The sequence below is a fragment of the Geotrypetes seraphini genome, chromosome 8 (assembly GCF_902459505.1).
Source record: "Geotrypetes seraphini chromosome 8, aGeoSer1.1, whole genome shotgun sequence".
Classification (NCBI taxonomy): domain Eukaryota; kingdom Metazoa; phylum Chordata; class Amphibia; order Gymnophiona; family Dermophiidae; genus Geotrypetes; species Geotrypetes seraphini.
This window is the reverse complement of record NC_047091.1, coordinates 8,278,589-8,293,152: the sequence shown is the minus strand read 5'-3', so window position 1 is coordinate 8,293,152 and position 14,564 is coordinate 8,278,589. Positions and strand designations below refer to the sequence as shown.

Genomic DNA, 14,564 nt, shown 5'->3' with positions numbered 1-14,564 from the left:
AGTGGTCTCTCCAATATTTTTAACTTTGTAATAAAAAAGTTGTTTTAAGAGGCTATACTCTTACTTGAGCATTTTTGTGATGAGTTTCTACTGTTACTTTACTATTGCAGCATAATCCCTGATATATAGACCCCTTTTTTCATACAGACAAGAACCCAGTGCCAAGTATAATGGGGAGCATTTCCTGAATTTTAAAGGCTGAGAAACTTTCCCACACTCTAAGGTTACTTTGCAATGGCTGGAAAATGGCTGTTTTTTCATATTCTGATTTAGTGGCTCCTGGACTGTGAAGCACAGGACCTATACGAGCTGCAGTTGGTTAGAAGTCAGAAGGCTCTTAGCCACAACTCGACACAACTCCCCCCTCCAACAACCGCCCTTCTGAACCCCTGATCGCCCCCCCCCACCAACCTGCGACCCCCCGTCGACCCTATGACCCCCCCACCCCCAATACCTTTGAAATGTTGGACGGGCAGACGGGTGCCAAGCCCGCCCGTCCGGCAGGCCAGCCGGCTCCAGAATGGGGCCGGATTGGCCCAGGTGGCTGAAACCCCGCCCACAGGTGGGGCCTAATGCACCTGGGCCAATCAAAATAGGAGGGATTGGGTTCCCTCCTGCCCCGATATCGTCGGGGGGGGGGGGTCGTCGGTGCCGCAGGGCAAGAGGGCTTGGGCTCCCTCTTGCCCCGAACGTAATCGGGGGGGGGGGGGGGGGGGGGCTTGGGCTCCCTCTTGCCCCGATGTTGTGTGTATGGGGGGGTGATGGATCGCGGCAGGAGAGATGCCTCATCTCCCCTACCACGATGCCATCACTCCTTTACCCGAACTGCCGCAACTCGCAGCAGAAGAGATAGGGCATCTCTCCTGCCGCAGGTCGCAGCAGTTCGGGTAGAGGAGATGAGGCATCTCTCTTGCCGTGATCATTGCTGTAGGGGGTAGGCAGGTTGCTGGGGCCGCTGAGCTGATTGCAGCAGCCACGATCAGCTCAGCGGCCCCTTTTTTGGCACTTAGACCTGTTTTGACTTCGTCTAAGTCAAAAACATATAAGTGCCGATTAGGCAACCCGCCTAAGGTTTTGGTTATACCTGCTGCACGCCTAGGTGTAGGTCGGCCCACCTCCCGCCCACCCTTTCCCCTCTAAACAAGCCTCTTTTCTCTCTGTGCGTTTAGTGGCAAGGGAAAGGCCTAAGCTGGTTTTAGATACGTCTAAACCAGCTTTTATTATGGTTACTTGGACGATCAGGCTTTTTGATCGTCCAAGTAGCCATTTAGGACACTTTTTAGACGTTTGTTGTTTTTTTTATTATAAACCCCATAATTTATAGTCAATTGCTAATTCATACCACATATAACTTTACCAAATGCTCAACTACTGTGCAAAGAAATCTAAAAACTTATTTAAAAGCATAATTATCTAATTTATGACAATTCATAGTTAAAAATACATATTTTGTTACCAAATAAATAAATCAATGTTAAGTAAATAACCTTAAATAAATTTCATACATACATGCTCTCTGTCAGGCTATAAACTACAGTACTTCATATACATCACGTGCTAGAGACACTGCATTAAAATGATAAGTAAAAAAAAGAAATGCTGTTTAGTATTTATTTTTGAAAAGTAATAGCAAGATAAACAACAACAAGCAAAGAAGCTACATTTAAGGAGGAGGCAATTAGAGGAGCCAAAGCAGGACATTTTAATAGATCTTTTATACAGATGTGAATGGCTTTGAAAGCTCTCTTGCCATCCTGTAATTGAACCCAAATAAGTGAGGAGTGCGATTTGTGTGGTTGTTTCCAGTTTGCCTCACTTTTTCATCTTCTGCATCCTTTTAGAGAAATAAATGTTGCACATGATAATGGAAGGAAGGAAGAGATGCTGCATGGAGAATAGAGGTTTGACCCAGGGCACAAGGCAGGAAGAAAGAGAGAGAAAGAAAGAAAGAAAGAAGAGAGATGATAGACAGTGGGAAAGAGATGTTGGATATGGCAGTGGAAGGGAAGAAAACACAAAGGTTCACTGAAGTAGTTCCACAAAAACAACTGCAAAGCAAAACAAAAAAACCATGTACGAGATGATCTTGATATACAATTTATTTGAATAATGGTGCAGAGATGTGTGCGATAAAATATACAATAATACAATGGACTTAATGTAGATGTGGCACAGACCCGACACAGGCCGTGTTTCAGTAGTGACAACGACCTTTTTCCAGGGCCTGGTCTTGCTAAGTGCCACAAGCTTGCACTTGCAAAACAATAAAATCTGTGTACACAGCGAGCATAGTCATAAAACATGTTGGGTCCATGCCACATCTACATTAAGTCCATTGTATTATTGTATATTTTATTGCACACATCTCTGCATCATTATTCAAATAAATTGTATATCAAGATCATCTGTTCCACGTTTTTTTGTTTTGTTTAATGGAAGGGAAGGTACAAAGATGGAAAATGGATGGTGAGCATGGAGAAAGAAGAAAACGTCAAATGGGAAGGAGACCCTTATGAGTGAGTTAACAGAAGAAAAACAAGAAACCAGAGCCTGGGACCAGCATGATTTGAATAATTTGTCCAGGCAACAATAGGTAGAAAAAATAATTTTATTTTCTGTTTCGTGATTACAATATGTCAGATTTGAAAGGTGTATCTTGCCAGAGCTGGTGTTAGCTAACAGAGAGATTGGAAAAGTCTTTTTTATTTGTGTTTACAACACAGCGCCGGTGTGGGGGTGAAAAGGCTATAAAATAAACCTACCAGGATGTTTGAAAAAAACAAACACCAGATTGGGCAGGAGAAGCGAATCAAAAAATCAATAGGCTGAATCGAATCAAAATATTTTTCCTGAATTGGGCAGCACTTGTTAAAACCATACTAGCTGCTTATCACAGCTGTTAACATGTACCCCCTTATTTCCACAAAGCAAGAAATCTCTCCCAAATTATTTTTCTGAAAACATTTTAAAACGTGTTTATCTATGTATAGCTTGCTATTGCACTGATTAACCCCCCACTTTTACAAAAGTGTAGCATGATTTTTAGCGCTGGCCGTGGCAGTAACATCTCATCACTCATATGAATACTATGAGCGTTTGAGCTGTTTCCACTATGATTTTATAAAATGGGGGGGGGGGGGGAAAACTTATTTTGTAAGCTCTTTTTTAAAGTTATTTTAGACAGCCTACCCCAATACTTAATTTTACTCTTACGGTACTTAGCGACGGCATTTCCAAAAGTCAAGTTGGGGCCAAGATGTGGTTTCAAGATTATTTTATTAAATTGCACAAAATTGCAGAAAACCTGCCTGCAACCTGCTCAGTTTCTCTTCTGAAGGGATCCCCGTGGCTCAACTGATCTTTCAAGAACACTTAACCCCTGCATGCAGACTTTTTTTCATGATAGCCAATAAAAGCATTGGGTTGTTAAAAAAAAGGTATTCAATCAGTCCAAAGAAAGTGTGACTTTATTCTTATTACCTAAGTTAAAAGACTGCCAGTAAAAATATTTCTTGGGAGTGGGCAACCTTGCAGTGCTGATTTAGTTGAACAAAGATATGGTAAATAATGGCCCTTAGTGTGGACTTCAGTGGGGTTTTCTGCATGTGCTATTTTTACTGCTGATGTGAAAAGGCCTATTTTCAATTTTTTTGGATTAATAGCCTTTTTTTTTTTTTAAATTGCCGCACGAGTTCTTAACCACCTTCCATTTTGTGGGCTTTAAGGGCTCATGTGGTAACCAGTTAGCGTGCAGTAATGTAGATAAGCTAACAAGGAATAGCCCAGGGATAAAGTTTATTTTTTTTGTTTGTTTCGCTCATGGTTTGCACGTGCACATTTTGAAGTCGCCACAGAACTCCTGGACCCATCCTTGTTCTTAGCTGCATTAGGTGTTAGTAAAAAAGGACCCCACATTGACTGAGGCTCAAAAAGCACAAAAATAAAAAAATCCCGAGCCTCTCTTCCTTTAATAAAAACAAAAATGTTCCTTTTAAATGCATTTCTTAATTATTTCAGCTATTATCTTCGACGTAATGATGATTAACAGGAAAAAGAAAAAAAAAACCCCACAATGCTAGTAGCTCTACAAAGCCTTTTCACACCACGTTGGCACACAATGGAGCAAATACCGCTGTCAGACGACCCTTCCCTCCCCGAGAGGAAGATGCAAGCTAGGCGGGCGAGCGAGGGGTTGCAACTTTAAGGCGTGTATGCGTGTGTGTGTGTGCAAGCAAGGCGACCGGAAGTGCAGGAATCTGGAAGACCTCACTGCGCCTGCTCCGTCATCCCCAACCTCCCCTCCCCCATCCCCCCACTTTGGAAGTCCGGACTCGCCGCTGCTTACGGTAAGGAGCGTGAGGGAGGAGACGGTGCCGTCGCCCACAAGTGCGAGCGGGTTTTGGACGCTTCGGGGCTCGACCCTGCCCCGGGCCTCGGCCAAGTCGGCGAGGCGATCTGGAAGGGCCTTGGCCTCACCCTCTTCCCTGTCCGGCCGCGGCCAAGCGCTCCGTGCCGTACGTGCCGCCGTACCCGGGGGAGCGGACGTCGCGGCGTCTGTGTTAGAAGGGAGGGGGGGGGGGTGCCTAGACCGCCCCGCCCGCAGGCTGCACGTGAGCTGAGGCGCGCGCGCGCCACACACACACACGAACGCTTTGGCGTGGGGGAGGGAGGCAGCGCGAGAAGGGATTGCGTGGGACTGGTGGCGGCAGAAGAGGGGGGGGGAAAGGGAAGTTGAGCGCGCGCGTATGGTGGCGCCGGGTGCTGCGCGTGCACGGCCCCTTTCGCTCTCCCTTGAGGGGGGTGATCGGGTGCGCCCCCTGCACGAGCCGCGTACACTGAACGCTCGAGGGAGGGCGCGGATAGAGTTTGGCGCCTTTCTCGTGCAGCCTCGCTCCTCTCAAGGGCAGCTCGTGCTCGCCTCGCGCGCTTAACGGTGTGAATGTGCCAAAAGTCCCAGTCTGAAACACAAATGAGCCCCGTTTTAGGAACGCGGCTACCGTGTGGGCTGATGGGTGTAGCGCTAATTGATGCGCAGGTTTACGAGGGAGGTACCTAGCGAAGTTATTCACGCAGAAGCCCACTTTTTCGCAAGGGCTGAAAGGTGCTAAGCTCGGCACAAATCACCTTTTGCGTGGCTGCCAATATTAGGGGTATTCAGGCACCCCTAAAATCCATGTGAAGTTGTCAACAAAAATATATTGACTGTAAATGGGAGGAGGAAAAAAGTCTATAAAATAATGGCCATGGCAGGGATTGTTACAGCTAGTAATAAAAATAGCTAATAAAAATACAGATTAAAAAACAAACAAAACAGGCTGTCAGGAAAAAATACCTTTATTATGAATTGCCAGAAATCCGAGCAAGTGGTACATCAGGGATGAGGTGCCAATGTCAGTGGAGCAGGAATCAGTCCTTAGGGTGATACATTGTGATTTCAGGGTAGGGAAATGGAGTGACAAGGCAGCAGCTAGTGCCAGAGGGATGTTAGGTTGAATAAAGGGGTTTGTATAATTAGTATGAAGATGGTAGTGGTTAAAACCTAGTACTTCCCTAATCACTTCATATAATATAAATTTTTATATTATAAAATAACAATATATGTGTGTGTGTGTGTGTATATATATATATATATATACAGTGGTGCCTCGCATAACGAACGCCTCGCACAGCGAACGCTGCACACAACGAACTTCATGTCTTGATTCATACAACGAACTTCGTTTCACACAACGAAGTCGCCCGAGCTGCCGATGTATTGCATCCTTCCGCGCAGGCACTGCAGGCAGTCGTTAGTCACTGCGCTTAACTGCCCTCTCTCACAGCCCTTCGCCTGGCTCCCTGTGCAGTGGCGGACCGTCGGCTCGCCTCCTTTTATGGAGGGGTCCGGCGCCTACTGCTGATGCGTTGGGGGGGGCGGAGCTACTCTCGCCGCTTCCCCAATGCTAGAAAAAAAAAAAAGAAAAGTTAAGCCCCAGTTTTTGCCGCTGAGACTCTGCCCTCTCTCACTGTATACAGTCGTCCTTTTAAGATAAACTCAATATTTTTTATATATCATGGCTTCTAAAAAAAGCAGGAAGGTGATTTCTGTTGAAATGAAACGGGAAATAATTAGAAGGAGTGAATGTGGGGTAAAACAGTGTGACCTCGTCAAAGAGTTTGGCCTCAGCAAGACCACCATTTTCACCATTTTGACAAATTTATCTTTTTTTATGTCATCTTAGCATATTTTATGCTGCAGAACGAATAATTTTTTTTAACATGTATTGTTATGGGAAAACGCGTTTCACATAACGAACTTTTCGCATAACAAACTTGCTCCTGGAACGAATTAAGTTCGTTATGTGAGGCACCACTGTATATATATATATATTTTTTTTTTGTGTGTGTGTGAAAAGCTCAGACCTTACAATCCACCTCTAGTGATAACCATGGAAGCAGTTGCGTGTGAGACCATCACAGCTATTCACTATCTCAAACCACCGCATTATGATTAGATCTTAAACTCTACTCCTTACAATCATTACTTATCTTTTTAGCAGTGGTCAAGCTGTGACTCCTCAGCAACTGCTCCGGTACAATAAAAACTCTGGTGTATGCTGTCTCACATTTCCATCGACCCCCCCCCCCTCCCTCCCCAACTCGAGTTTCACGAATTGGAGCTTCTTCAGGAGGGGACACTGAGTACACAGCACCCGCATCAGAACTACCTGACAGCATTAAAACCTATCATAAGAGTATTGTGTCCAGTTTTGGAGACCTTGCTGATGGGAGGATATAGATAGAATTGAATAGCTTTTCTGGGTCAGACCAATGGTCATGTAGACCAGTGATTCCCAACCCTGTCCTGTAGGACCCCCAGGCCAACTGAGTTTTCAGGTTAGCCTTAATGAATATGCATGGAGCAGATTTGCATGCCTGTCACTTCCATTATATGCAAATCTCTCATGCATATTCATTAGGGCTAGCCTGAAAACCTGATTGTTATGGGGGTCCTCCAGGATAGGGTTGGAAACCACTGATCTAGACCAGTATTCCATCTTCATGGTGGTCAATACAGGCCATAAATACCTGGCAAAAACCCAAATACATGGTACTGACCTAGGGCAAGCAGGTCTTTCTCAATAGCAGACTATGGACTTTTCTCCAGAAACTTATCCAAACCTTTTTTAAAATCAGCTACATTAACCCTCTTACCATATCTTCTGGCATCGTGTTCCAGAGATTATTCTCAGAGTGAAAAAATATTTCCTCCTATTGGTTTTAAAAGTATCTCCCTGTAATTTCATTGAGTGTCCTCTAGTCTTTGTAATTTGATGGAGTAAAAAACTGATCCACTTGTACCCATTCTACACCCCTCAAGGTTTTGTAGACTTCAGTCATATCTCCCCTCAGCCGTCTCTTTTCCAAGTTGAAGAGCCCTAACCTATTTAATCTTTCCTCATAGAAGATGAGTTCTGTCCCCTTTATTATCTTGGTCACTATTCTTTGAACCTTTTCTAGTTCCGCTATATCTTTTTTGAGATAAGGTGACCAGAACTGAATGCAATTCTCAAGGTGAGGCCACAGAGTGGAGCAATACAAAGGCATTATAACGTTCTTAGTCTTGTTTACCATCTCTTTTCTAATAATTCCTAGCATCCTGTTTGCTTTTATGGCAGCTGCCGCACATTGGGCGGAAGGTTTCAGTGTATTGTCTACAATGACACCCAGATCTTTTTCTTGGGCACTGACCCCACCAAGGTTGACCCTAGCATCTGGTAACTATGTTTTGGGTTATTCTTCCCAATATGCACCACTTTGCATTTGTCCACATTAAATTTGATCTTCCATTTGGACTCTCCTAGTTTTCCAATTTCATAAGGTCTTCCTGCAATTTTTCACAGTGCATACATTTTAACAGCTTTGAAAGGTTTATTGTCATCTGCAAATCTAATCACCTTGCTCATTGTTCCAATTTCCAGATCATTTATAAATAAGTTAAATAGCACTGGTCCCCAAACAGATTTACCTTCCTCCATTGAGAAAAATATCAATAGAAAAATATCAATTTAATCCTACTCTGTTTTCTGTCTGATAACCAATTCCTAATCCACAACTGAACGTTGCTTTGATAGTACCACAGAAAGACAGCAGTATGTCAAATCCAGGATTGTGATATGAGACTTTGAGAGGGTAGGCTAAGGATAAAATGTTTTTCACAGAAAGGATGAAAGCATGGGGTGCCCTCCCAGGGTAGGTGATGGCAGCTGAAACAGTAACAGAGTTTCTAATGTGACAGACACTCTGTTCCTGAACCTGTGAGAAGAGGTTAACTACCCACAGCTTCAGGAATGGTCTGTCTACTAGAAAGAAGATTAATGAGGTAAGAACCTAATCTTTCCTTCTAGTGCATCAGACACTTCATTCATGAACCCTAGTCAACCTCTTCTCACAGGTTCAGGAATGGACTGCCTGTCTACTAGAAAGAAGATTTAATGAGGTAAGAACCAAATCTTTCCTTAAGTCGGTCTGTGATAAGCCAGAGATGATAAAGGTGGACTGCTCTAAAGAGACTCTTTTTAGATGGTATGTCGGGGGTATAAATCTATCTGTCATGTGGCTTTACAAAGGGAATCCCCCCCCCCCCCAAAAAAAAAGCTTGGATGAGGATAAATTTTGCAGGTGATCACACGGGCAGTTAGATATAGTTTATTATTTGTAACCCATACTTATCCAGAGCAGAAAAAGTTGAACATACATAGTAAAAATGTACCACACTAACCCCTCTTTTTTTGTGGTGGTATTAGCTCTGACATAGGAATTCTATGAGCATTGGAGCTAATATCACTGTGGCCGGTGATAAAAAAGACCTAATGCGGCTTTGTAAAAGGAGCTCTAAAACACATTTCAAACATATATTAAACAAATACTCCAACGTGCTTCCTTACACCTTGAATTGCATCAGCTGTATCAACTGGATAACTGGCAGGCTGGAAGGGTCGGATGGTCTTTGACTGCTGTCATTTGTTACCGTCTTTTTGTAACACTGCAGAAATTTAGGAAGAAAAGCTTACCTTGCAGGTGACATTAAGCTCTGCATAGACATGAGGATGAAGATATCAAAAAAATGCACGAAGGAAAACAAAGGAAGTGGGTGGAAATGATTTAAGGAAGCTGGAGGAATGCTCTAAAATTTGGGATGCGTAAGAACTGCCACTGCTGGGTTAGACCAGTGGTCCATCCTTCCTAGCAGTCCACTCACGCAGTGACTCCCAGGTCAAAGACCAGTGCTCTAAATGAGTCCAGCCTCACCTGCGTACATCCCAGTTTAGCAGGAACTTGTCCAGCTTAGTTTTGAAACCCTGGAGGGTGTTTTCCCCTACAACAGACTCCGGAAGAGCATTCCAGCTCTCCACCACTCTCTGGGAGAAGAAGAACTTCTTTACGTTTGTACGGAATCTATCCCCTTTCAACTTTAGAGAGTGCCCTCTCATTCTCCCTACCTTGGAGAGTGTGAACAGTCTGCCGATTCCCTTCAGTATCTTGAATGTCTCCTCTTTTCAAGGGAGAAGAGGCCCAGTTTCTCCAATCTCTCACTGTATGGCAATTCCTACAGCCCCTTAACCATTTTAGTCGCTCTTGTCTGGACTCTTTCGAGTAGTACCGTGTCTTCCTTCATGTACGGCGACCAGTGCTGGACGCAGTACTCCAGGTGAGGGCGCACCATGACCCGGTACAGCGGCATGATAACCTTCTCCAATCTGTTCGTGATCCCGTTCTTTATCATTCCTAGCATTCTGTTCGCCCTTTTTGCTGCCGCAATGCATTATGCAGACGGCTTCATCGACTTGTCGATCAGAACTCCCAAGTCTCTTTCCTGGGAGGACTCTCCAAGTACCGCCCTGGACATCCTGTATTCATGCATGAGATTTTTGTTACCGACATGCATCACTTTGCACTTATCCATGTTGAACCTCATTTGCCATGTTGATGCCCATTTATCGAGCTTGATTATGTCACTTTGTAGATCTTCGCAATCCCCCTGTGTCTTCACTACTCTGAATATCGTCCGCAAATTTAATCACCTCACTCGTCGTACATACCAATGTCCATATCGTTTCTAAAGATGTTGAAGAGCACAGGTCCAAACACGAGCCCTGCGGCACCCAGCTGGTGACACTCTTCCAGTCTGAGTATTGTCCATTTACCCCCACTCTCTGTTTCTTATGCTCCAGCCATTTTTTAATCCACGTGAGTACTTCACCATGGCTTGCAATTTTCCGAAGTAGTCGTTCATGTGTAACCTTGTTGAACACCTTCTGAAAATCTAGATATACTATATCAACCGAGTCGCCCTTGTCTATCTGCCTGTTTACTCCCTCGAAGAAGTGCAGCAAGTTCGTCAGGCAAGATCTGCCTTTGCTGAAACCGTGCTGGCTGGTCCTCATTAAACCATGTCCATCAAGGTGATCAATGATGTGGTCCTTTATTAGCGTCTCTACCATCTTTCCCGGTACTGAGGTCAGACTCACCGGTCTGTAGTTTTCCGGATCTCCCCTCAAACCTTTTTTGAAGATCAGCGTAACATTCTCCACCTTCCAGTCTTCCGGAATCTTTCCCGATTTGATCGACAGATTTGCTATTAGTTGAAGCAGTTTAGCTATAGTCCCTTTCAATTCCTTGATGATCCTCGGATGCAGAAATCAAAGGGAGCAGTACACATTCATGTATGATAAACTGATGTGCACTGACCAGGAGAAAGATTGTGATATTGTCTGCTGATCTCAAGGTGGCAGAAGAATGTGATAAGGTGATAGACACATCCAGAGGAAGCTGCTAGAACACATAGAGAGAGGCATTACCAGCAGAAGAAGGGAGGTTAAATTGCCTCTACAAGTTATTGGTAAGACGCCAGTTAGAATATTGTCTGATTCTGGAGTTGTTCATGTAAATAGGCTAGAGGCAGTCCAGTGGTAGATGATGAAAGATTTACAATAAAAGATATATCACGAGGCATAGAGACCTAAACATGTACTCCCTAGATGAAAGAAGACACTGAAGATGCATGGTAGAGATTTAAATTCTTCAAAATATGAATTGGTCACAAGAAATTAACCTTTTTCAGAAGGAAGAATACTCTGAGAGGTTCTCAAACTTGTCTTGGAGACCTTCAGCCAATTTGTTTTTCAGCATAACTGCAACAAATATGCATGCACACTATTTCATATTATTCACTGTGGATATCCTAAATCCCGGCTGACTAGGGGTGACTCAGGCCAGGTTTAGGAGCTATTGCTCTACAACAAAAGGTCACAATGGATAGCTCAAGAAGCAACATCCACAAATATTTCTTAATGGAAAAGGTGGTGGTAGATGCTGCAGTAGATTCCTGAAAAAGATGATGGAGAGAAAAATGGTAATGAAATTAAAAAAGTGTGAGATGAGCACAAGATAAAAGTGAAAAAAAAAGGTAATAATGGAGCATTCTGATAATCAACCAAGGAGTTGACCTGTAGAATCCACAGATGAAACGAAAAATCCAAAGCAAAAGACTGTGGAGACTGATGTTGCTGATATGAAGAAGTCAGTAAAATCATCCACAAATTTCACTACTTCAATTTGTGGATGTTTTTACTGACTTCTTCATATTAATAAAGTCTACATCAGCAACATCGGTCTCCACAGTCTTTTGCTTTGCATTGTGATAATCTTCATGGAGTAGTGTTTAAATCTCCAAAACAGTAACAGTATAAATCACACTGGGTCTCCAGAAACAGCTTTGGTCTTCTATGAAGGCTGGAATGTAAACTCAAATTTCAGTGAACATGAGGAGGCTATTTTTTAAAAATATATATTTTAATAAACCTATTTAAAATCTATGTTTTAACAATATCCCCATTAACTTTGGTGACTATAAAACCTGATGATAAAACATAGGAGGTCTGGATATTGGCTTAAATGTTGGTCATATAAAATTTAAAGTTGAAGATGCCTACCAGTGAGGATCATATTAGGAATACTTGGGACTAATATGGAGAAGAGTGGTAGGTATAGGGTTGAGAGGTCAGGCAAAAGATATGGAAGAGAGGAAAGTTAATGGATTACATAGAGAAATTTTCATGCACAACATCTACAAAAACGACAAATTCCAATTGGGCAGACTGGATGGGCCTTCTTTCTTGGGGTTTTTTTATCCCACTTTTTTATGAAGCAGTGCTGGAAGTCACCCATTCTAATTCTATGGGCGGCTCAGTATTTAGCTCTGTGCTGCTCAGCAGTGCAGCTTGATAAAGCAGGGAGGTATATTTGTTGCAACTCCACAGGGAATATGATGATATGAACGTATAAAAATACACTCAACAGTGATTTGATACTATTGGTTTCTACGATGATAATGATTCAGCTGAAGAATGGACCTTTCTTGGCCTTGAGATTGAGAACTTGTGGGTGGGGGGCGGTTAATACTTTTCTGCCAGTCTTATTAGAGATATAAAACTATATGGACCTTGACCAAAATTAAGGATTAAACCTCCCTTTAAAAAAAGAAAGCAGCCAAACTAGACAATCAAATCGCCAATCTACTGACGGCATCCCTCGACTACAAGACTTTTTGAAAAGAAATAAAGACCATACTCTTCAAGAAAACTCTGAAAAAGAAATAATACCGCAAGTCTCAAACTCCACCTCTCACTAAACTACCCCAAACAAATAACCTTACCCATTTCTCACTCTTTTTGAAAATTACCAATTTTTTTTTTTTTTTTTTGTAAGTTCTTGTTGTAATACATCTTGGATAATTCTTTTGTAATCCGCCTTGAACTGCAAGGTAATGGCGGAATAGAAATCCCTAATGTAATGTAATCCTGCTCTTTATAGTGAATAATCATTTTTGTAATTCTGACCCATATGAATCCCAATCCACTTTTTGGTGAAACCAGTACAGATGTACTGCCAAGGCAGAACTACTAAACGAATACTTCTGCTCAGTCTTCACCTGTGAAGCGCCGGGAGCCGGTCCGCAGTTACGGACAAGAGACAACCAGAAAGACCCGTTACAAGATTTTGAGTTTACGCCCAGCAGCATCTACTACGAACTTTCAAGACTCCAAGTAAACAAAGCCAAGACTCCAAGTAAACAAAGCCATGGGACCAGACAACATACACCCCAGGGTCCTCAGAGAGTTGAGCCAAGTCCTGGCAGAACCGCTAGCCGTACTCTTCAATCTTTCCCTACGTACCGGAAGAGTTCCCTTGGACTGGAAAACAGCCAACGTTATTCCACTTCACAAAAAAGGCTGCAGGACAGAGACGGCAAATTACAGACCAGTGAGTCTCACATCCATAGTGAGCAAACTTATGGAAACACTGATCAAGCAGAAACTTGACACAATCCTGGACGAAGAAAACCTACGTGATCCCCACCAACACGGATTTACCAAGGGCAGGTCCTGCCAATCTAATCTGATTGGCTTCTTTGACTGGGTAACTAGACAACTGGATGCCGGGGAGTCTCTGGATGTGATATATTTGGACTTCAGCAAAGCTTTTGATAGCGTCCCACACCGCAGGTTATTGAACAAGCTGAAATCGCTGGGATTAGGGGACAAACTAACTGCATGGGTTAGGGACTGGCTACACGGTAGACTTCAAAAGGTAATGGTTTAATGGTACCCCCTCCAAAACGTCAGACGTGACCAGTGGAGTACCACAGGGCTCGGTCTTGGGCCCGATTCTATTCAACTTATTCATAGGTGATATGACCCAAGGGCTTAGAGGAAAAGTATCTTTGTTTGCCGACGACGCCAAACTATGCAACATAGTAGGCAAAGGCATTTTGCCTGACAGTATGATGCAGGACCTACTACTACTGGAACAGTGGTCATTGACTTGGCAGCTATGCTTTAATGCTAAAAAGTGTAAAGTAATGCACCTGGGTAAGGGAAATCCATGCAGAACTTACACACTAAATGGTGAGACCTTGGCTAGGACCACGGCGGAACGTGATTTAGGGGTGATCAATAGTGATGACATGAAGGCTGCCAATCAAGTGGAAAAGGCTTCCTCCAAGGCAAGGCAAATGATGGGTTGTATCCGTAGGGGTTTTGTCAGCAGGAGACCTGAAGTGATGATGCCACTGTACAGATCCATGGTGAGACCTCATTTGGAGTATTGTGTTCAATTCTGGAGGCCACACTACCGGAAAGATGTGCGGCGAATTGAGTCGGTTCAGCGAATGGCCACCAGGCTGGTCTCGGGACTCAGGGATCTCACGTATAAAGAAAGGCTAAATAAGTTACAGCTGTACTCACTAGAAGAGCGAAGAGAGAGGGGGGACATGATTGAGACGTTCAAATATGTCATGGGCCGTATCGAAGTGGAAGATGATATCTTCTGTCCTATAGGTCATTCGACCACTAGAGGGCATCCGCTGAAAATCAGGGGAGGGAAATTTCGAGGTGATTCCAGGAAATACTTCTTCACAGAAAGGGTGGTCGATCATTGGAACAGTCTACCTCTGCAGGTGATTAAGGCCAGCAGCGTGTCAGATTTTAAGAGAAAATGGGACATTCACGTGGGATCTCTAA

At 43.5% G+C, this 14,564-nt stretch overlaps 1 protein-coding gene across 3 annotated transcripts in view; it reads left to right on the top strand.

Moving 5' to 3' along the window:
• The first annotated feature begins 4,187 nt into the window (after positions 1-4,187).
• GMEB1 (glucocorticoid modulatory element binding protein 1) overlaps positions 4,188-14,564 on the top strand; it is a 65,061-nt gene continuing 54,684 nt past the window's right edge. The window contains exon 1 of one of the 3 annotated variants that reach the window (XM_033953975.1): positions 4,188-4,346. In XM_033953975.1, the coding sequence (XP_033809866.1) occupies positions 4,212-4,346 (135 nt within the window). In that variant the 5' untranslated portion in view covers positions 4,188-4,211. Of the gene's footprint in view, positions 4,347-5,026; positions 5,045-14,564 lie in introns of those variants that run through there. The other 2 variants (XM_033953974.1, XM_033953976.1) reach the window with 2 other exon arrangements.